Here is a 23,244-nt window from a genome sequence, read left to right as displayed (position 1 = left end):
GGCAGAGAAGCCCGGGACTAGAGCAAATCCAACTTTGGGAGGCCAAGGCAGGTGGATCACAAGGTCAGGAGTTCGAGACCAGCCTGACTAACATGTTGAAACCCCGTCTCTACTAAAAATACAAAAATTAGCTGGGCATGGTGGCAGGCACCTGTAATCCCAGCTACTCAGGAGGTTGAGGCAGGAGCATCACTTGAACCCGGGAGGCGGAGGTTGCAGTGAGCTGAGATCAAGACATCGCACTCCAGCCTGGGCCACAGAGCGAAACTCTGTCTCAAAAAAAAAAAAAAACAACAAAAAAAAAACTAAACAGAAATAAAAAACCAACAACAACAATAAAAACTGCTTGTTGCATTCATTTGGCACCAAGCTTATGGCCCATTCTTCTGAGTTCTGGCCTGGGGCCCTACGGTCACCTCTCACCCTATACCACCCCCAGCTTGGTCTGATTCCATTTAATTTCATAGTCTATGGATTACCCATGATGTTCTGGGGACATATTACACAGAGACCACAGATTAATAGGGGAGATAGACACAACTAACTACACACTAAACTTAATGCATGACTTAAGAGCTACAAAGTATCTAGAAACCACCAAGAAAGGAAAGATTTTTAACAGTAGGATCACACCTAAATATTGAGCATCCTATGAAAGATTCTTGGCAGACTGCTCCTCATAATGATGATAATATGCTTTCCTTGATTTGAAGATGCACACTTTTCATACTTTGGTGTTTCTGAGATTCAGCTGCATCTTACAATTGATATGTGCATTTAATGTGGTTTATTCTGCTTGCCAAAGAAGAAAAAAGCTGACAATTAACAAATAGTTGTTTCTTCAACTGATGGCAACCTAGACAGAGGCAAATATATTAATAATAACACAGCACTAATGGGCTAGACAATATGCTAAATGTTAATGTGCACATCTCATTTAATCCTCACAACCAACCTAACATAGAGAACAATTGTCAAAGCCATTTTGCAGGCCAAGAAACAAAGAGAAATAGCTTTCCCAAGGTCACAGCAGGTGAGGAGCAGAGTTGGGATTCAAATTTAACCCTCTTTGGCTCCAGAGTCCATGATCTTAATCTCAAATGCTACCTGTTCACATCTCTCTTCCTTTACTAAACTGGTTCCTCTGCCAGGAAGACTTCTGCCACTCCTCGTTCTAAGACTTGCTTCTCTAGATAAGGCAGGGTCAAATGGTATCTTTCCTGTAACTGTTTCCCTGACCACTTGATACAGCTTGAATTTTTCCTCCTCTGAACTCCCATAGCAATCTTGTCACACTGGTAGAGTATAACTTACTATACTGCATTAGAGCTGTCAGTATAACTTTATTCCTCATTACAGTGTGAGTGTCTTAAAAGCAGAGACTCTCTCCTACTCATCTTTTTATACCCAGGGCCCAGTACAGTGCCTGGAAAACAACTGTTGTTGGCTGAGCTGCTTAAAAATGTGTTTTCCCTACGTCGTTGAGATATAGAGAAAGCTTTACAGACTTTTAAATGATAATTTATTGAGTACAAACTACTGACATATTATTAGCTAAGAGCTTTATATGCTCTTATACTTTTTGTGAGAAGAAATGAGATAATCAGTGTAAAACACTTAAAATAACATATGGCACCTGGTAAGGATTCAATCACATTTTTTAAAATTATTATCACTATTTAACCATTGTGAAAATTCACTGACTAGTTACTATGATTGTTAGTGTTCTATAAATAAGGCAACTGAGTAATAGAAGGCGAAGTAACTTTTTCACTGTCAAACAGACAATGAATGACAGATCTTGATTATTTATGTGTATGTATCAAATCTTACCTCATGGATACATTTTTCATAATTTTACACAGCACAGGGGATATCTCTGCCTGTTCTCTAGACTTCCAGTGCCCTAGCTCTTCTGTACAATCATGCTTGAGCTGCTCACTGATCTTTAGGTGCTGCTCAACTCCAGGTTTTCTTGTTATTTAAATATTTTCTTCAGCCTCTCTGCTCCCAAACCTGGGAGATCTGAAAGAAAAACCTGGCTGACTATGGTTGTGTCTCTGACAAAGACTGCTGTTCTGCTGACATTTCTCAGAGATCTGTAACAGCTCTGTCTGCGTCCCAAGCCATGGCTTTGGTGAGCTGCTTAAAATTGGCAATCAAAACTCTGATTTGACCATAAAGACACATGCATGCATATGTTCATTGCAGCACTTTTCACAATAGCAAAGACATGGAATCAACCTAGATGCCCATTAATGGTGGACTGGAAAATGAAAATGTGATATATATACACCATAGAATACTATGCTGCCATCAAAAAGAATAAAATCATGGCTTTTGGAGCAACATGGATGCAGCTGGTGGCCATTATCCTAAACAAATTAATATAGGAACAGAAAACCAAATCCTGCATGTTCTTATTTATAAGTGGGAGGTAAACATTGAGTACACAGGGACACAAAGAGGAGAACAATAGACACCAGGGTCTACTTGAGGTTGGAGGATGGGATTGAAAAACTGCCTGTGTGGTACTATGCTCACTACCTGGATGACGAAATCATTTGTATAACAAACTCCAGTGACTTGCAATTTACCCACATAACAAACCTGCACAGGTACCCTCTGAACCTAAAAGTTGGAAGGAAAAACAAACCCAAAAAGAAGCCCCTATGATTTGAAGAAACTTGCAGTAGTCAAAACTTGTCATTCTAAAGTTGAGCCACAAGGAAGCAGTAGTGTCCTAGCCATAAGGTCTGAAGATGCTGGCATATTTATTCTAATGCCTTCTCTAGACTTACAACTTTGAGCTTTGCATATTTCATTTACTAAGTTACTATAGTTACCCAACAGTATTTTTAAAATACGATACTTGGAATTTATGTTACAAAGAAATAATTTCAATCTTAAAAAGGAAGTCAAAGTATAATTTTGCATTTTTCTTTCAACACTTATTTTATTCTGAATAACTTTCCTCTTAGGCTGCATTAAAGAAAGAAGGAAAGAGATAGAGAAGAAGGGGCAGGAGGAGAGAAAGCAGGCCACAGGCTTTATTCTTAGCAATCAGACCTGCTCAGGCAAACCCCACATCTCCTAGGCCTTTCAAATCCGCCTGCAGTTTGTGATAGTCTTCATCTTGTAATCCCAACACTTTGGGAGGCCGAGGTGGGCAGATCATGATGTCAGGAGATCGAGACCATCCTGGCCAACATGGTGAAACCCTGTCTCTAGTAAAAATACAAAAAAAACTAGCTGGATGTGGTGGTGCATGCCTGTAGTCCCAACTACTCAGGAGGCTGAGGCAGGAGAATCACTTGAACCCAGGAGGCAGAGGTTGCAGTGAGCCGAGATCGCACCACTTCTCTCCAGCCTGGCAACAGAGCGAGACTCTGTCTCAAAAAAAAAAAAAAAAAAGAGAGAGAGAACTGTCTTGATTTTGCTTCCTGTAATTTAGAGCCCCTGATTTATTTTCCAACAATAACAGGAGTTCCCTGACCTCATGGTATCCTGATGCTCCAAAGTTACACAAGGCTTCAAGTACAATGAATCTAAATCAAAAGAAGGCATTTCTTTTTTCAGTTTGGTTGAGAAGTAAAATATCACCTTCTTTGTTTCCTCAAGGTCAGAATAAATGAGCTGTGAATGATTACATGTATATGGATATGGATAGGTAGATAGATGAATATAGATATATGATATTATGCTTATATGTTTCATATATATAGTGTGTGTGTGTTTGAAACAGGCAATGTGCAAAATATTTTGTTTTATTCTTTAAAAAATACCTTAGGTTTAAATAAACTTGAGGATAAATCCTGGCTCTTCATTATCTTTAAATTTCTAGCTGTGAGGCACTGGGCAAATTAGTTCCTTTGAATATCAGAACATGAATATATATATATACATGTGTGTATATATATATGTGTATATATGTGTATATATATACGTATATATGTGTATATATGTGTATATATATACGTATATATGTGTATATATGTGTATATATATACATATATATGTATATATATGTGTATATATATACATATATATGTATATATATGTGTATATATATACATATATATGTGTATATATGTACGTATATATGTGTGTATATATGTATATATATGTGTATGTATATATATACACATTTATTTATTTCCAACTTTTACTTTAAGTTCAGGGGTACATGTGCAGGATGTGCAGGTTTGTTGCATAGGTAAACACGTGCCATGGTGATTTGCTGCACAGATCATCTCGTCACCCAGGTATTAAGCTCAGCATCCACTAGCTATTCTTCCTGATCCTCTCCCTCTTCCCATCCCCCACCCTCCAACGGGCCCCAGTGTGTGCTGTTGCCCACTGTGTATCCACGTGTTCTTATCATTCAGCTCCTACTTATAAGTGAGAACATGTGGTGTTTGGTTGTCTGTTCCTGCATTAGTTTGCTAAGGATAATGGTCTCCAGCTCCATCCATGTCCCTGCAAAGGACATGATCTCTTTCCTTTTTATGGCTGCATAGTAGTCCATCATGTATGTACCACATTTTCCTTATCCAGTCTATCATTGATGGACATTTAGCTTGATTCCATGTCTTTGCTATTGTGAATAGTGCTTCAGTGAACAGACATGTGCATGTGTCTTTATAACAGAATGATTTCTATCCCTTTGGGTATATACTCAGTAATGGGATTGCTGGGTTGAATGATATTTCTGTCTCTAGGTCTTTGAGGAATCATCACACTGTCTTCCACAATGGTTGAACTAATTTACACTCCCACCAACGGTGTAAAAATGTTTCTTTTGTGCCACAATCTTGCTAGTGTCTGTTATTTTGTAATTTTTAGTAATAGACATTCTGGTGTGAGATGGTATTTCATTGTGGTTTTGGTTTGCATTTCTCTAATGATCAGTGATGTTGAGTTTTTTTTCATATGTTTGTTTGTCACATGTATGTCTTCTTTTGAGATGTATTTGTTCATGTCCTTTGCCCACTTTTTAATGGAGTTGTTTGTTTTTTCTTGTAAATTTGTTTAAGTTCCTTATAGATGCTGGATACTAGACCTTTGTCAGATGCATAGATTGCAAAAATTTTCTTCCATTCTGTAGGTTGTCTATTTACTCTGTTGATAGTTTTTATTGTTGTTGTTGTTTTGTGTTTTTTTTTCTGTGCAGAAGCTCTTTAGTTTAATTAGATCCCATTTGTCAATTTTTGCTTTTGTTGCAATTGCTTTTAGCATCTTTGTCATGATATCTTTGCCTGTGCCTATGTCCTGAATGGTATTGCCTAAGTTTTCTTGTAGAGTTTTTACAGTTTTGGGTTTTACATTTAAATCTGTAATCTATCTTGAGTTGATTTTTGCATATGGGGTGAGGAAGGGGTCCAGTTTCAACTATCTGCGCACAGCTAGCCAGTTCTCCCAGCACCATTTATTAAATAAGAACTCCTTTCCCCATTGCTTGTTTTTGTAAGGTTTGTTGAAGATCAGATGTTTGTAGGTGTGTGGTCTTATTTCTAGGTTCTCTATTCTGTTCCATTGATCTATGTGTCTGTTCTTGTACCAGTACTAGGCTGTTTTGGTTACTGTATCCCTGTAGTATAGTTTGAATTTGGGTAGAGTGATACTTCCAGCTTTGTTCTTTTTGCTTAGGATTGTCTTGGCCACTTGAGCTCTTTTTTGGTTCCACATGAATTTTAAAATAGGTTTTTCTAATTCTGTGAAGAATATCAATGGTAGTTTAATGGGAATAGCACTGAATCTATAAATTATTTTGGATAGTATGGCCATTTTCACAATATTGATTCTTCCTATTCATAAGCCTGGAATGTTTTTCTATTTGTGCCATTTCTGATTTCTTTGAGCAGTGGTTTGCAGTTCTCCTTGAAGAAGTCCTTTGCTTCCCTTATTAGCTGTATTCCTAGGTATTTTATTCATTATGGCAATTGTGAATGGGAGGTCATTGTGATTTGGCTGTTGGCTTGCCTGTTGTCGGTGAATAGGAATGCTAGTAATTTTTGCACATTAGCTTTGTATCCTGAGACTTTGCTGAAGTTGCTTATCAGCTTAAGAAGCTTTGGGGCTGAGATGATTGGGTTTTCTAGAAATAGAATTATGCCATCTGCAAACAAAGATAGTTTGACTTCCTCTTTCCTATTTGAATATCCCTTATTTCTTTCTCTTGCCTCATTGCCCTGGCCAGAACTTTTTTTTTTTTTTTTGACAAGCATATGTTTTTAATTTTCAAATAATTTCAACTTTTTTAATTTTAGATTCGGGGGTACATGCACAGGTTTGTTACATGGGTATATTGTGGGATGCTGAGGTTTGGGGTGTGGATGGTCCAATCACCCAAGTAGTGAGCATAGTACCCAACAGGTAGTTGTTCAACCCTTGCCCTCCTCCCTGGACGCTCTAGTGGTCCTCAGTGTGTCTATTGTTCCTATGTTTATGTCCATGAGCACTCAATGTTTAGCTCCCACTTATAAGTGAAAACATATGGTATTTGGTTTTCTGTTCTTGCATTAATTTGTTTAGGACAATGACCTTCTGCTGCATCCATGCGGTTGCAAAGCATGTGATTTCATTCTTTCTTATGGCTGCATAGTATTCCATGGTGTATATGTACCACATTTTCTTTATCAATCCACTGTTGATGGGCACCTAGGTCGATTCCACGTATAAAACACAGCTCTAATAAAGTTACTCTTCTGCTCAAAAACCTACTACTGAATCAAATTCAAACTCCCTTAACACAGCATGTAAAGCCCCTTGTGAAATTGCTTCACTCTCCCTCCCACCTGCAACCCTCTCAGGCCTTATGCTCCATGACCTCTGAAATCATTTTCCTTTTCCTGAATGAGCCACATGCCCCCAGGCCTCTGTAAGTTAACTTCTCAGTTTCCTCTTTCTAATATCCTTTTTCCTCCCTCCCTGCCTTCAGGCTAGTTCCAACCAGAACTATTCAAACTAGAGTTCATTTCTTTTGGTGTATCCCCATGATACTTTCTTTGTGCCTTTGCCATAGCACTTACCACTCTCCCATTGAACTGCATTTCCTGTGTTATGTGGCAAAATTAAAATAATACAAAACATTAGCCAAGCATGATGGTGCATGCCTGTAATCCCAGCTATTCAGGAGGCTGAGGCAGGAGAATCACTTGAACCCAGGAGGTGGAGGTTGCAGTGAGCCAAGATTGCTTCATTGTACTCCAGCTTGGGCAACAAGAGCAAAACTCTGTCAAAAAAAAAAAAAAAAAGAAAGAAAAAGAAAAACTGACCCCCTAAATGTTTATTATCAGTAGGTTATTACAGTAGCAATAGAGAAAGGGCTTATTTGGGATCAAAAGAACTGGCTGTGTGTGTGTGTGTGTGTGTGTGTGTGTGTGTGTATTTATACATAAATATACAGGCATTTCCTCATCTACTTTAACATTTGAACAGGTATTTTCTTTTATTATTATTATTATTATTATTATACTTTAGGTTTTATGGTACATGTGCGCAATTTGCAGGTAAGTTACATATGTATACATGTGCCATGCTGGTGCGCTGCACCCACCAATTCGTCGTCTAGCATTAGGTATATCTCCCAATGCTATCCCTCCCCCATCCCCCCACCCCACAACAGTCCCCGAAGTGTGATGTTCCCCTTCCTGTGTCCATGTGTTCTCATTGTTCAATTCCCACCTATGAGTGAGAATATGTGGTGTTTGGTTTTTTGTTCTTGCGATAGTTTATTGAGAATGATGATTTCCAATTTCATCCATGTCCCTACAAAGGACATGAACTCATCATTTTTTATGGCTGCATAGTATTCCATGGTGTATATGTGCCACATTTTCTTAATCCAGTCTATCATTGTTGGACATTTGGGTTGGTTCCAAGTCTTTGCTATTGTGAATAGTGCCGCAATAAACATACGTGTGCATGTGTCTTTATAGCAGCATGATTTATAGTCCTTTGGGTATATACCCAGTAATGGGATGGCTGGGTCGAATGGAATTTCTAGTTCTAGATCCCTGAGGAATCGCCACACTGACTTCCACAAGGGTTGAACTAGTTTACAGTCCCACCAACAGTGTAAAAGTGTTCCTATTTCTCCACATCCTCTCCAGCACCTGTTGTTTCCTGACTTTTTAATGATTGCCATTCTAACTGGTGTGAGATGGTATCTCATTGTGGTTTTGATTTGCATTTCTCTGATGGCCAGTGATGGTGAGCATTTTTTCATGTGGTTTTTGGCTGCGTAAATGTTTTCTTTTGAGAAGTGTCTGTTCATGTCCTTTGCCCACTTTTTGATGGGGTTGTTTGTTTTTTTCTTGTACATTTATTTGAGTTCATTGTAGATTCTGGATATTAGCCCTTTGTCAGATGAGTAGGTTGTGAAAATTTTCTCCCATTTTGTAGGTTGCCTGTTCACTCTCATGGTAGTTTCCTTTGCTGTGCAGAAGCTCTTTAGTTTAATTAGATCCCATTTATCAATTTTGGCTTTTGTTGCCATTGCTTTTGGTGTTTTAGACATGAAGTCCTTGCCCATGCCTATGTCCTGAATGGTAATGCCTAGGTTTTCTTCTAGGGTTTTTATGGTTTTAGGTGTAACGTTTAAGTCTTTAATCCATCTTGAATTGATTTTTGTATAAGGTGTAAGGAAGGGATCCAGTTTCAGCTTTCTCCATATGGCTAGCCAGTTTTCCCAGCACCATTTATTAAATAGGGAATCCTTTCCCCATTGCTTGTTTTTGTCAGGTTTGTCAAAGATCAGATAGTTGTAGATATGTGGCATTATTTCTGAGGGCTCTGTTCTGTTCCATTGATCTATATCTCTGTTTTGGTACCAGTACCATGCTGTTTTGGTTACTGTAGCCTTGTAGTATAGTTTGAAGTCAGGTAGTGTGATGCCTCCAGCTTTGTTCTTTTGGCTTAGGATTGACTTGATGATGCGGGCCCTTTTTTGGTTCCATATGAACTTTAAAGTAGTTTTTTCCCATTCTGTGAAGAAAGTCATTGGTAGCTTGATGGGGATGGCATTGAATCTGTAAATTACCTTGGGAAGTATGGCCATTTTCATGATATTGATTCTTCTTACCCATGAGCATGGAATGTTCTTCCATTTGTTTGTATCCTCTTTTATTTCCTTGAGTAGTGGTTTGTAGTTCTCCTTGAAGACGTCCTTCACATCCCTTGAAAGTTGGATTCCTAGGTATTTTATTCTCTTTGAAGCAATTGTGAATGGGAGTTCACTCATGATTTGGCTCTCTGTTTGTCTGTTATCGGTGTATAAGAATGCTTGTGATTTTTGTACATTGATTTTGTATCCTGCAACTTTGCTGAAGTTGCTTATCAGCTTAAGGAGATTTTGGGCTGAGACAATGGGGTTTTCTAGGTATACAATCATGTCTGCAAACAGGGACAATTTGAGTTCCTTTTTTCCTAATTGAATACCCTTTATTTCCTTCTCCTGCCTAATTGCCCTGGCCAGAACTTCCAACACTATGTTGAATAGAAGTGGTGAGAGAGGGCATCCCTGTCTTGTGCCAGTTTTCAAAGGGAATGCTTCCAGTTTTTGCCCATTCAGTATGATATTGGCTGTGGGTTTGTCATAGATAGCGCTTATTATTTTGAGATACGTCCCATTGATACCTAATTGATTGAGAGTTTTTAGCATGAAGGGTTGTTGAATTTTGTCAAAGGCCTTTTCTGCATCTATTGAGATAATCGTGTGGTTTTTGTCTTTGGTTCTGTTTATATGCTGGATTACATTTATTGATTTGCGTATATTGAACCAGCCTTGCATCCCAGGGATGAAGCCCACTTGATCATGGTGGATAAGCTTTTTGATGTGCTGCTGCATTCGGTTTGCCAGTATTTTATTGAGGATTTTTGCATCAATGTTCATCAAGGATATTGGTCTAAAATTCTCTTTTTTGGTTGTGTCTCTGCCAGGCTTTGGTATCAGGATGATGCTGGCCTCATAAAATGAGTTAGGGAGGATTCCCTCTTTTTCTATTGATTGGAATAGTTTCAGAAGGAATGGTACCAGTTCCTCCTTGTACCTCTGGTAGAATTCGGCTGTGAACCCGTCTGGTCCTGGACTTGTTTTTGTTGGGAAGCTATCGATTATTGCCACAATTTCAGCTCCTGTTATTGGTCTATTCAGAGATTCAACTTCTTCCTGGTTTAGTCTTGGGAGGGTGTATGTGTTGAGGAATTTATCCATTTCTTCTAGATTTTCTAGTTTATTTGCGTAGAGGTGTTTGTAGTATTCTGTGATGGTAGTTTGTATTTCTGTGGGATCGGTGGTGATATCCCCTTTATCTTTTTTTATTGCATCTATTTGATTCTTCTCTCTTTTTTTCTTTATTAATCTTGCTAGCGGTCTATCAACTTTGTTGATCCTTTCAAAAAAGGATCTCCTGGATTCATTAATTTTTTGAAGGGTTTTTTGTGTCTCTATTTCCTTCAGTTCTGCTCTGATTTTAGTTATCTCTTGCCTGCTGCTAGCTTTTGAATGTGTTTGCTCTTGCTTTTCTAGTTCTTTTCATTGTGATGTTAGGGTGTCAATTTTGGATCTTTCCTGCTTTCTCTTATGGGCATTTAGTGCTATAAATTTCCCTCTACACACGGCTTTGAATGCATCCCAGAGATTCTGGTATGTTGTGTCTTGGTTCTCGTTGGTTTCAAAGAACATCTTTATTTCTGCCTTCATTTCGTTATGCACCCAGTAGTCATTCAGGAGCAGGTTGTTCAGTTTCCATGTAGTTGAGTGGTTTTGAGTGAGATTTTTAATCCTGAGTTCTAGTTTGATTGCACTGTGATCTGAGAGATAGTTTGTTATAATTTCTGTTGTTTTACATTTATTGAGGAGAGCTTTACTTCCAAGTATGTGGTCAATTTTGGAATAGGTGTGGTGTGGTGCTGAAAGAAATGTATATTCTGTTGATTTGGGGTGGAGAGTTCTGTAGATGTCTATTAGGTCCACTTGGTGCAGAGCTGAGTTCAATTCCTGGGTATCCTTGTTGACTTTTGGTGTCGTTGATCTGTCTAATGTTGACAGTGGGGTGTTAAAGTCTCCCATTATTAATGTGTGGGAGTCTAAGTCTCTTTGTAGGTCAGTCAGGACTTGCTTTATGAATCTGGGTGCTCCTGTATTGGGTGCATATATATTTAGGATAGTTAGCTCTTCTTGTTGAATTGATCCCTTTCCCATTATGTAATGGCCTTCTTTGTCTCTTTTGATCTTTGTTGGTTTAAAGTCTGTTTTATCAGAGACTAGGATTGCAACCCCTGCCTTTTTTTGTTTTCCATTTGCTTGGTAGATCTTCCTCCATCCTTTTATTTTGAGCCTATGTGTGTCTCTGCATGTGAGATGGGTTTCCTGAATACAGCACACTGATGGGTCTTGACTCTTTATCCAATTTGCCAGTCTGTGTCTTTTAATTGGAGCATTTAGTCCATTTACATTTGAAGTTAATATTGTTATGTGTGAATTTGATCCTGTCATTATGATGTTAGCTGGTTATTTTGCTCATTAGTTGATGCAGTCTCTTCCTAGTCTCAATGGTCTTTACATTTTGGCATGATTTTGCAGTGGCTGGTACCAGTTGTGCCTTTCCATGTTTAGCACTTCCTTCAGGAGCTCTTTTAGGGCAGGACTGGTGGTGACAAAATCTCTCAGCATTTGCTTGTCTGTAAAGTATTTTATTTCTCCTTCACTTATGAAGCTTAGTTTGGCTGGATATGAAATTCTGGGTTGAAAATTCTTTTCTTTAAGAATGTTGAATATTGGCCCCCACTCTCTTCTGGCTTGTAGGGTTTCTGCCGAGAGATCAGCTGTTAGTCTGATGGGCTTCCCTTTGATGGTAACCCGACCTTTCTCTCTGGCTGCCCTTAACATTTTTTCCTTCATTTCAACTTTGGTGAATCTCACAATTATGTGTCTTGGAGTTGCTCTTCTCGGGGAGTATCTTTGTGGCATTCTCTGTATTTCCTGAATCTGAATGTTGGCCTGCCTTGCTAGATTGGGGAAGTTCTCCTGGATAATATGCAGCAGAGTGTTTTCCAACTTGGTTCCATTCTCCCCGTCACTTTCAGGTACACCAATCAGACGTAGATTTGGTCTTTTCACATAGTCCCACATTTCTTGGAGGCTTTGCTCATTTCTTTTCATTCTTTTTTCTCTAAACTTCCCTTCTCACTTCATTTCATTCATTTCATCTTCCAGGGCTGATACCCTTTCTTCCATTTGATTGCATCGGCTCCTGAGGCTTCTACATTCTTCACATTGTTCTTGAGCCTTGGTTTTCAGCTCCATCAGCTCCTTTAAGCACTTCTCTGTATTGGTTATTCTAGTTATACATTCTTCTAAGTTTTTTTCAAAGTTTTCAACTTCTTTGCCTTTGGTTTGAATATCCTCCCGTAGCTTGGAGTAATTTGATCGTCTGAAGCCTTTTTCTCTCAGCTCGTCAAAGTCATTCTCCATCCAGCTTTGTTCCATTGCTGGTGAAGAACTGCGTTCCTTTGGAGGAGGAGAGGTACTCTGCTTGTTAGAGTTTCCAGTTTTTCTGCTCTGTTTTTTCCCCATCTTTGTGGTTTTATCTACTTTTGGTCTTTGATGATGGTGATGTACAGATGGGTTTTTGGTGTGGATGTCCTTTCTGTTGGTTTTCCTTCTAACAGACAGGACCCTCAGCTGCAGGTCTGTTGGAGTACCTGGCCGGCCATGTGAGGTGTCAGTCTGCCCCTGCTGGGGGGTGCCTCCCTTTTAGGCTGTTCGGGGGTCAGGGGTCAGAGACCCACTTGAGGAGGCAGTCTGCCCATTCTCAGATCTCCAGCTGTGTGCTGGGAGAACCACTGCTCTCCTCAAAGCTGTCAGACAGGGACATTTAAGTCTGCAGAGGTTACTGCTGTCTTTTTGTTTGTTTGTGCCCTGCCCCCAGAGGTGGAGCCTACAGAGGCAGGCAGGCCTCCTTGAGCTGTGGTGGGCTCCACCCAGTTCCAGCTTCCCGGTTGCTTTGTTTACCTATGCGAGCCTGGGCAATGGCGTGCACCCCTGCCCCAGCCTCACTGCCGACTTGCTGTTTGATCTCAGACTGCTGTGCTAGCAATCAGCAAGACTCCATGGGCATAGGACCCTCTGAGCCAGGTGTGGGCTATAATCTCCTGGTGCACCATTTCCTAAGCCTGTTGGAAAGGCACAGTATTTGGGTGGGAGTGGCCCGATTTTCCAGGTGCCACCTGTCACCCCTGGAAAGGGAACTCCCTGACCCCTTGTGCTTCCTGAGTGAGGAAATGCCTTGCCCCTGCTTTGGCTGGTGCACGGTGCACTCACCCACTGACCTGCGCCCACTGTCTGGCACTCCCTAGTGAGATGAACACGGTACCTCAGATGGAAATGCAGAAATCACCCGTCTTCTGCGTCACTCACACTGGGAGCTGTAGACTGGAACTGTTCTTATTCGGCCATCTTGGCTCCTCCCCCCCCCAGAACTTCTAATACTATATTGAATATGAGTGGTGAGGGAGGGCAACCTTGTCTTGTGATGGTTTTCAAGGGGGGAATGCTTCCAGCTTTTGCCCATTCAGTATGATATTGGCTGTGGGTTTGTCATATGTGGCCCTTATTATTTTGAGGTATTTTCCTTGAAAACCTAGTTTATTGAGACTTTTTTTTTTAATATGAAAGGATGTTGAATTTTATCAAAGGCTTTTTATGGATCTATTGAGATAATCATGTGGTTTTTGTCTTTAGTTCTGTTTATGTGATGAATCACATTTACTGATTTACGTATGTTGAACCAACCTTGCATGTCAGGGATGAAGCCAATGTGATCGTGGCAGATAAACTTTTTGATGTGCTGCTGGATTTGGTTTGGTAGTATTTTATTGAGGATTTTTTCTTTGATGTTCATCAAGGATATTGGCCTGAAGTTTTCTCTCTCTTTTTTTTTTTTTAATATCTTTGCCAGGGTTTGGTGTCAAGATGATGTTGGCCTCATAGAATGAGCTAGGAAGGAGTCCCTCCTTTTCCATTTTTTGTAATAGTTTTAGTGGGAATGGTGCCAGCCCTTCTTTGTACCTCTGATAAAATTTAGCTGTGAATTCGTCTGGTCTTCGCCTTTTTTTGGTTGGTAGGCTATTTGTTACTGCCTCAATTTCAGAACTTGTTATTGGTCTCTTCCAGGATTCAATTTCTTCCTGGTTCAGTGCTGGGAGGGTGTATGTGTCCAGGAACTTGTCCATTTCTTCTAGAATTTCTAGTTTATGGGCATAGAGGGTAGATAATATTCTCTGATAGTTGTTTGTATTTCTCTGGGATCAGTGGTAATACCCCTTATCGTTTCTGATTGTGTTTATTTGAATCTTCTTTCTTTTCTTCGTCTAGCTAGCAGTGTATTTTATTATTTTTTTCCAAAAAACTAGCTCCTGGATTCATTGATCTTTTGAAGGGTTTTTTCATGTCTCTGTCTCCTTCAGTTCAGCCTTGATGTTGGCTATTTCTTGTGTTCTACTAGCTTTGGGGTTGGTTTGCTCTTGGCTCTCTAGTTCTTTTAGTTGTGATGTTAGGTTATTAACTTGAGATCTTTTTAGCTTTTTGATGTGGGCTTTCAGTGTTATACACTTCCCTCTTAACACTGCTTTAGCTGCATCCCAGAGATTCTGGTATGTTGTATCTTTTGTGCTCATTAACTTCAAAAGACTTCTTGATTTCTGCCTTAATTTCATTATTTAGACAAAAGTCATTCAGGGGCAGGTTGTTCATATACATATATATTTTGACTGTTAGAAAGGATTGTTTCTTCTCCATTCCTCTAGTTTTAAAATGGTTAGATTTACAGCATTAATGCAATGTATTAGTTCGTTTTCATGCTGCTGATAAAGACATACTCGAAACTGGGAAGAAAAAGAGGTTTAATTGGACTTACAGTTCCACATAGCTGGGGAGGTCTCAGGATCATGGCAGAGGGTGCTTCTTACATGGCAGCGGCAAGAGAAAAATGAGGAAGAAGCAAAGGCAGAAGCCCTTGATAAACCCATCAAATCTCGTGAGACTGGCCCCGATGACTCAATTACCTTCCCACAACACGTGGGAATTCCAGGAGATACAATTCAAGTTGAGATTTGGGTGGGGACATAGTTGAGATTTGGGTGGGGACACAGCCAAATCATATCATGGAACAATTTTATAATTGAATCTTCAGAAGATGTTTTATTACTATCCATTAATTAAAATTTTATGTGAAAAAATATCAGGTTATCTCAACAGATACAAAAAGGCATTTGATTAAATTCAACTCTTATTTGTTATAAAGGTCTTAGCAAACTGGGAATAGTAAGGAACTTTCTTAACATGGTAAAGTACAAAGCCTAGTGAAAACTTTTACTTAAATAATACATTTTAGAAATGAGGACTAAATTCTGATTTGTTCTTATCTTGCCCAAATTCCTATTTAAGCAGTCTGGGGAGTCATGCCCTACAAACCAAAAATTCTCATGAGATGGGTTTTATTTAACCCTATATAGTGACTTACTTTCCAATTTGACCCTGGCATAACATTATGTGACAAAAAAGAAAATAAAAGTATTTTACTTCAAAACATGTTTCTTTGCCATATTTTGAAATGGCCCTACAAAGCCATCCTTTGTGGGGGAAAATTTGCATCTGTAAAGAATCTCTACTAACATCTTTTAATAGATAATAGCTAGATCTTTTTCTTTCAGACCCTCCCAATCCTGAAGAGATGAACTGAGAGTCTAGCACATTTTAAAGGTCTGAATAGGAAACAGTCGTCATCTACTGTCTGTAAGGGCAGCCACTATGAGACGTCAAAGGAACCTTGATTTCCATAATCTTCTACCTTAACCTGAATGTTTCCTTTCTATTGATCCCATGTCTTTAGACAAACTCAACCAATTGTCAACCAGAAAATGTTTAAATTTGCCTATAGCCTGGAAGCTATAGCCCATAGCTTCCCCCTCTTCAAGTTGTTCTACCTTTCTGGACCAAACCAATTTCTAAATTTGTATTTGATTGATGTCTCATGCCCCCCTAAAATGCATAAAACCAAGCTGCACCTGACCACCTTGGGCACATGTTCTCAGGATCTCCTGAGGGCTGTGTCATGGGCCATGGTCACTCATATTTGGCTCAGAATAAATCTCTTCAAATATTTTACAGAGTTAGACTCTTCATCAACAGAAGTATTGTATTCAATTAAAATAAGGCAAGGATGGCCACTCACTTCTGTAACTAAACATTATATTGAAAGTCCCAATGAATGCAATATGACAAGGAAATAAAATAATTTAAAATTTAACAACGGGAAAGAGAGAAAAAGGGCTTGTTATTATTTGAAGATGTGCTTGTCTACATAGAAAATCCTATAAAATATGCAGATAAACCAAAACATGTTCAAATTCTTACTTGTTCTTTAATCTTCTGAAAAATGCAGAAATGTAGTATAATCATATAATGTAACACTTTATAACAATTAAATGAATGAACTATTTTTACATATATCAACCTGGATAAATTTCTAAAGCAAGTTGAATGAAAAAAAGGTAATTTCAGAATGTCACATATAACAAGAGACATTTATGTAAAGTTTTTAAAAACAGACATGTGTAATAAAAATATAAAAGCATACATAGGGAAATATATTCATTTTCTTTTGCTGTGTAACAAATGAAATTACCACAAATATAGCAACCTAAAACAATATGTATTGATTAGCTCATGGCTCTATAATTCAGGAGTCCAGGTACAGAGTGGCTCACATCGTTTCTCTGCTCAGAGTCTCACCAAGCCTAAACAAAGGTGTCATCAGGGCTGCATTCCTTTCTGGAGGTTCTGGGAGTGAATCTACTCCCAAGCTTAGACTGATAGCTGATTTTTTTCAGTTGTGGGACTGAGGTCTCTGTTTTTTTGCTAGATGCCAGCTGGGGGCTGGTCTTTGCTCCTAGAGGCTGTCCACATTACTTCTCATGCATTCTGTGTGTCCCTCATTGAGCAACAAACAATAGGTCAAGTCCTCTTATTCTTTAAATCTCTTTGACTTCCATTTCTATCACATCTCTCTCACACCAGTGGGAGAGTTTTCTGCTTTTAAAAACTCATGTGATTAGATTAGATCCACCTGGATAATCCAAGATAATCTCCCTATTTTAAGGTCTATAACTTTAATGACATCTGCAAAATCTCCTTTGCCATGTAAGGTAGCAGTCATAGATTTCAGAGATTAGGGCATGGACATCTTTAGAAGACAATTCTGCTACCACAGGTAGCAGAAGAAGCTACACGAGAAACCATATTATAACTTTAGGATAGTGGTTATGTATGGATAGGGAGGAATAGATTAGAGAATGGTATAAAAAAGACTTCAGTTCTATAATTTCTTACTTTTGAAAATTGGAATCCTAAGCAGAGGAAGGGCAAGTCTGGAGGAGCAAGGTTTCTGAGGAAGCAGAATAATCTATCTAAAGCACAGGTAGAGGCATTTATTTTGAATTGAGAAGAGATGTCTTCTCTGTATTTGTCAATTGGACTACTATAGCAAAACACCATAGTCTAGTGCCTTAAGCAACATAAATCTATATGCTCACTGTTCTGGAGGCTGGAAAGCCCAAGATCAAGTTATGGCCATTTCCTGGCTTGTAGATGGCCACCTCCTCACGGTGTCATCATGGGGTGGGGACATACACACACACACATACACACAGAGAAAGAGAGAGAGAGAGAGAAAGAGCTCTCACGTCTCTTACAAGGGCACTAATCCCATCACATTAGACTCATAACAAGAAGACAGAAGACAGTGTAGTGATATCTTCAAATTACTGAATAAAAAATAACTCCCTGTTAGAATTCTGTGCCAGTAGTAAATCCTTTAAGAATTAAGGTGAAATATATATATCACTGAAAGACTTGCACTAAGAGAAAATTTAAAAGGAGGACTTCAAGGAGAAAGAAAATGCTCATCGATGGAAGTTCTTATTTTCTTCTTACCTATCTTTTGAGTCACTAAAATTTCTTCTGCTTTGTCTATTTTGTGTCAAATGTATCCACTGAAATCTCAGTTTCAGCTATTAAAATTTTCAGTTCTAGATGCAGAAAAGTTAAGCAAAAAACCAAAAGTTAAATATGTGAGTAGATTTGAATTATTATTGATTGCCTAATAATAATAACATCATATATATAATAATCACTATTTTAAATATATCTAGTAATTAAATACATGGCAATATTGGCAAGATGATCTAAAAATAAGCTGTGAGTCACTTAGCTTCAATGAGAATTCCCAGTGGAATCAGCTAGCAACCATTTTTAGCTAATGAGCCTAGTGTTTGCTTCAGGCTGAGCTTTCTAATCAGGATGGGCCCAGCTGCCCCCAGGGTTTTCAGATCATACTTTGCCATCCCTTTGGCCAACTCAACCCAGCGGCCCTTCTGAATGGCTATGAGCCTCCTTTGTTAGCATGGTGCTCTTAGTACTATATTAACAGGCATAGAGAAATGATTGTGTAATTATGCCAGGGGAAGTATGAAAGAAGTTGCTGTTAAGAATTTGAAGGTTTCTAGTTTCCCTTTCTTTGTAGTATTGGAGTTGTTACAGGATAAGAGCAAAAATGCTGTCAAACTTCAGAAAAGCTTTTTAAAGTCTTTACTTCCTGGAGCTTTTGAGGAATGAGCTTACATATTTCTCTTTATGCAAAAAAGGTCTTAAAAAACAATGCCAGCTCACAAGATCAGACAGTTGTGGTACATTTTCTCGCCTGTGAATTTCTCCCAAGTTCAGAGGCACACCCACCAACTCAGAAAAACAGGACACATTGTGCACCAGGAAAAGACAGAAGTATGGTAATGTTTTCCCTCTGTCCTTTCAGGATTTTCCCTGCTACTTTGTTCCCCTCTGTTTCTAACACTTCCTGCCATTCTTCCATCAGGCACTTCCTTTCCCTGTCAGTCCTCTCATCTGATCTTTGTTCTCATGGTATTTAAGAGGTATTTAAGGGTACCCTCCCCACTCTCTCAATATGGTGTTCATTTGTGTTACCTAAGATGTTTTGGTCTGCTCCTCAACATCACTTCTCTTCCTCCTTTTGGGAAAATGAAACACTTGGATTGGGAGTGAAGAAAAGAGAATTTGATGATTCTTTAGCCCCTCAATTGTCTTCAGCACTATACTCAAGTTAGCAATTAAGACCTCACCACTTTGCAGGGTAGTTATTGCTTGATTCCATTGTACAAATGGCACAATTGTGACAAGATCCCTTTCCTATATCTTGCTATATTCCTTGTTTCTGGTGCTGAAAGCCCACATTATGCCAGAAACCTATAAGTTTGGGGAGGCTAATACTTGAGAGCTCTCTATAAGGGGTGGGAGGAGATGAGGACTTTAGCGATAGACTCTGGGCACTTTGTGACTCAAAAAGAACCCTCTCCCAGAACTCCAAACATGAGATTCAGAAACTAACCATATCTTTAATTATGGATATCCCTGATAATTATATACTCTGAGGTATGTGGAAGTGCAGAACAGAGCAAAACACACTGCTTTGGTGCAAATCTGTCCAGTTGGTGAAATTCTTCTCTATTACCTTTACTATATCTGGCTTAATGCAAGCCCAGGGAGTCTAAAATCCTCGACTGGCTCCCAATTAGGTCTGTTCTCGGTGAGCAGCAAAGCCCTAGACTATTCTCTTCCTGAGCCATATTCATTCACATACTCATCCATTCATCAATGTATTAATTTTTTTTTTTAAGAGACGGAGTCTTGCTCTGTCACCCAGGCTGGAGTGCAGTGGCACAATCTTGGCTCACTGCAAGCTCTGCCTCCTGGGTCCACCCGCCATTCTCCTGCCTCAGCCTCCCTAGTAGCTGGGACTACAGGCGCCTGCCACCACGCCCAGCTAATTTTTGTATTTTTAGTAGAACCAGGGTTTCACCGTGTTAGCCAGGATGGTCTCGATCTCCTGACCTCCTGATCCACCCACCTCGGCCTCCCAAAGTGCTGGGATTACAGGCATGAGCCACTGCACCTGGCCATTCATTTGTATTTTTAAATAATATATTTGGAGCAACTTTTGTGACTGCCACAGTGCTAGATACTTTTGTATGTCTCATTCTTAAAAAAGTTCCTCTCAGGCAGGCCTTTTTGGGAAAGATCTAGTCAGCTGACTCCAACTGATTGTAACAATAACTAAACATAGTGGTAGCATTCTCAGAGCTGTTTCCATTCTAAATTTGGATTCAGAGTTTGAATAGATGAAGCATTGAGAATAGTGAAATTGCAGCAGCAGGTTAAAAAAAATAAGAGATGACTTTATTTATTCCTGTGACCCTTTGAATAATGCTGACGCAGTATATTTCTTTCTGTGAGGAAGTCTAGGCCCTGACAGGGTAGATTTTCCAAGTTTGTCCTTTGTGAAAATGTCCTTTGTAAGATTTTCACTCTTTGACCTTCATTTCTAAAGAAGAAATTCCCCCACGATTTAAGTTTCTAGTGCTGGTGAATGGGGCTCCATCTGGAGACAAGTGGAAAAGAGGAGATCTTTCTTTTTGCTGCCCTCCAAATTATAATGAGTGATGTGGTTCTGTGTCTGCATTTCTTGGTTTGATTCCCTGACTTTCCAGCATCTTCTGCCAATGATGTGATGTTCTCAAAAAGAATCCAGGTTGCTCTGGCTAGAGCTGCACTGGTGAGTAAAAGAAAAACAATTAAAATAATATGGAAAATGCATTCCCCACATGACAGAAGTATTTAGGTTTTCAGAAATAATACACACTATTTAACCTTTTATTTTCCTCTTTTAGGAATCAAGGAAGAGATCTATATCCAACAGGAGTTTTCAAACTCCCAACTTCATAATTCTCACATTGACATTCAAACTTATTAGTCTGGACCTCTGGATTTGAAAAAGTTTTTCTTTAATTCTGTGCTGTTTATCATTAAACTGGGTAAGAAATGCAGGTAGTGTGGACTCGATTCTGAAGAATAGCATTAATGCTGGGTGGTGTTTGGATAAACAGTGGGAGAGAAACCATAAGTCCTTTGAGAATGAATGTGCCTGTTTTGCAGTTTGAACACAAAAGATAGAGCAGAATAGAGGGGCCAAAATTGTGTAATCAGTAATGCTGAAGGGTTCTCCTTAGTCTGTGATTTTAATCTGGGCTGTCAGTGCAGAGTTGGAAAAAAAGAAGACCATGCTTTAGGGTTACTAGGTAGTCTATGTTTACAAATGCGTGAGGGTACAGACAAAAGCTGAACCTGAATCTGAATAGATCACATGTAGATTAAACGGGGCATGGAGATTATAACTGGAGTATGTTCCCATATTGACCAACAGTTTCTCATGATCAGTTACATAGCATTGGAGGTCTCTCTGTGCTGCCTTCTCTCTGATTATTTCCCTTTCTCTGTACTCTGCAACTCTCCAATCACTATCCCTTTTCACTTTCCATGACTGACCTCACTTAAGTATTTATTGAAAAAGTAAAAGTCACTGGATGGAAATTGCTTCCTGCCCAACACCAAATCTGCTCACCTCATGCTGTCTGAAGGATGAAGCAAACATGCTCCCACCTAAAGCCATGCTCTACTTTGGCTCTCACACCCTCAGAGACACCATTTCTGCCATTTTTATCTTATTTTTCCTTCTATCTCTCCCTATTGGATCACTAGCAATAGTTTACACTCTCTAGTAGCCTTAATAATAAAACAACAGCAACAACAAACACTGAATCATTAAAGAAAGAACATAAAGGTAGAGAGAATCTAAGGTTGGGGTCTTGCAGAAAAGATGATCATGGGTTTAGGAAATCTAGGGACAGAGTAGTTTATCATTTCTGCATATGAATGTTTAGGTAAGCAAGAAACTTTGTGAATAGAGAAGAGGGTTAAAACACTTAAATATTTGTTAGGCATAAGAAGGGGCTTCACTCAATTTATTTATCTTATTCCAAATAAAATACTGAAGGCAATGAGAAACCACAGTGTTGTCCCCGAGTTTGTCCTCCTCGGGCTGTCACCTGGCCCCCAGACCCAGGCTCTGCTCTTTGTGCTGTTCCTGGTGATTTACCTCCTGACTGTGATGGGAAACCTGCTGCTGCTGGTGGTGATTAATGCTGATTCTTGCCTCCACACACCCATGTACTTCTTCCTGGGACAATTGTCCTTCTTGGATCTCTGCCATTCCTCTGTCACTGTACCTAAGCTGTTGGAGAACCTCCTGTCTGAGAAGAAAACCATCTCAGTAGAGGGCTGCATGGCTCAGGTCTTCTCTGTGTTTGCCACTGGGGGCACTGAATCCTCCCTGCTTGCTGTGATGGCCTATGACCGCTATGTTGCCATCAGCTCTCCTTTGCTCTATGGCCAAGTGATGAACAGACAGCTGTGTGCAGGGCTGGTGGGGGGCTCATGGGGCTTGGCTTTTCTGGATGCCCTCATCAATATCCTTGTAGCTCTCAATTTAGACTTCTGTGAGGCTCAAAATATCCACCACTTCAGCTGTGAGCTGCCCTCTCTCTATCCTTTGTCTTGCTCTGATGTGTCTGCAAGCTTTACCACCCTGCTCTGCTCCAGCTTCCTGCATTTCTTTGGAAATTTTCTCATGATATTCTTGTCTTATATTTGCATTTTGTCCACCATCCTGAGGATCAGCTCCACCACAGGCAGAAGCAAAGCCTTCTCCACCTGCTCCTCCCACCTCACTGCAGTGATTTTCTTTTATGGATCCGGATTACTCCGCTATCTCATGCCAAATTCAGGATCCATTCAAGAGCTGATCTTCTCCTTGCAGTACAGCGTGATCACTCCCATGCTGAACTCCCTCATTTATAGCCTGAAGAACAGGGAGGTGAAGGCAGCTGTGAGAAGAACATTGAGAAAATACTTCTAGTCTTTCAATAGACTTACGAAATCAGAGTGATGAGGGAACTGGATAGAACTGCAACAAGCAGTGCATGGACACTAGGATAATTCCTCGATGTCAGGATCTGCGAGGTCCTTTTCTGAAAAATATTTAAGAAAAGGTGGAAAATTTACCTTTTCTGAAAAATACTGAAGAAATGGTGGAAAATTATTTTCTTGGGATGATACCAGTTCAGTCCTAGTCAGAGGAAGATGGATAAGATAAGCCTCTTGCTTAGCAATTTTTTATTACAAAGATATGTATTTATTATACACAGTATGGTAAACATCGTTATTGTCTGCTAAGCTTATCTCTACTATTCCTCTAATAACTGAACTCCATG

At 39.5% G+C, this 23,244-nt stretch overlaps 1 protein-coding gene across 1 annotated transcript; it reads left to right on the top strand.

Moving 5' to 3' along the window:
- Window positions 1-21,971: 21,971 nt before the first annotated feature.
- LOC129010700 (olfactory receptor 8S1-like) lies at window positions 21,972-22,889 on the top strand. Its single transcript, XM_054445216.1, has one exon. It carries the CDS (start codon window positions 21,972-21,974, stop codon window positions 22,887-22,889), a length of 918 nt encoding a protein of 305 aa, XP_054301191.1.
- The last annotated feature ends 355 nt before the right edge of the window (window positions 22,890-23,244 follow it).

This window comes from Pongo pygmaeus, chromosome 10 (genome assembly GCF_028885625.2).
Source record: "Pongo pygmaeus isolate AG05252 chromosome 10, NHGRI_mPonPyg2-v2.0_pri, whole genome shotgun sequence".
Taxonomy (NCBI): Eukaryota; Metazoa; Chordata; class Mammalia; order Primates; family Hominidae; genus Pongo; species Pongo pygmaeus.
The sequence above is the reverse complement of the archived record's forward strand: the minus strand, read 5'-3'. Positions and strand labels throughout refer to the sequence as shown.

What these genes read in the sequence shown, in the direction of transcription:
- LOC129010700 (XM_054445216.1), top strand. Translation starts at nt 21,972, where the DNA reads ATGAGAAACCACAGTGTTGTCCCCGAGTTTGTCCTCCTCGGGCTGTCA.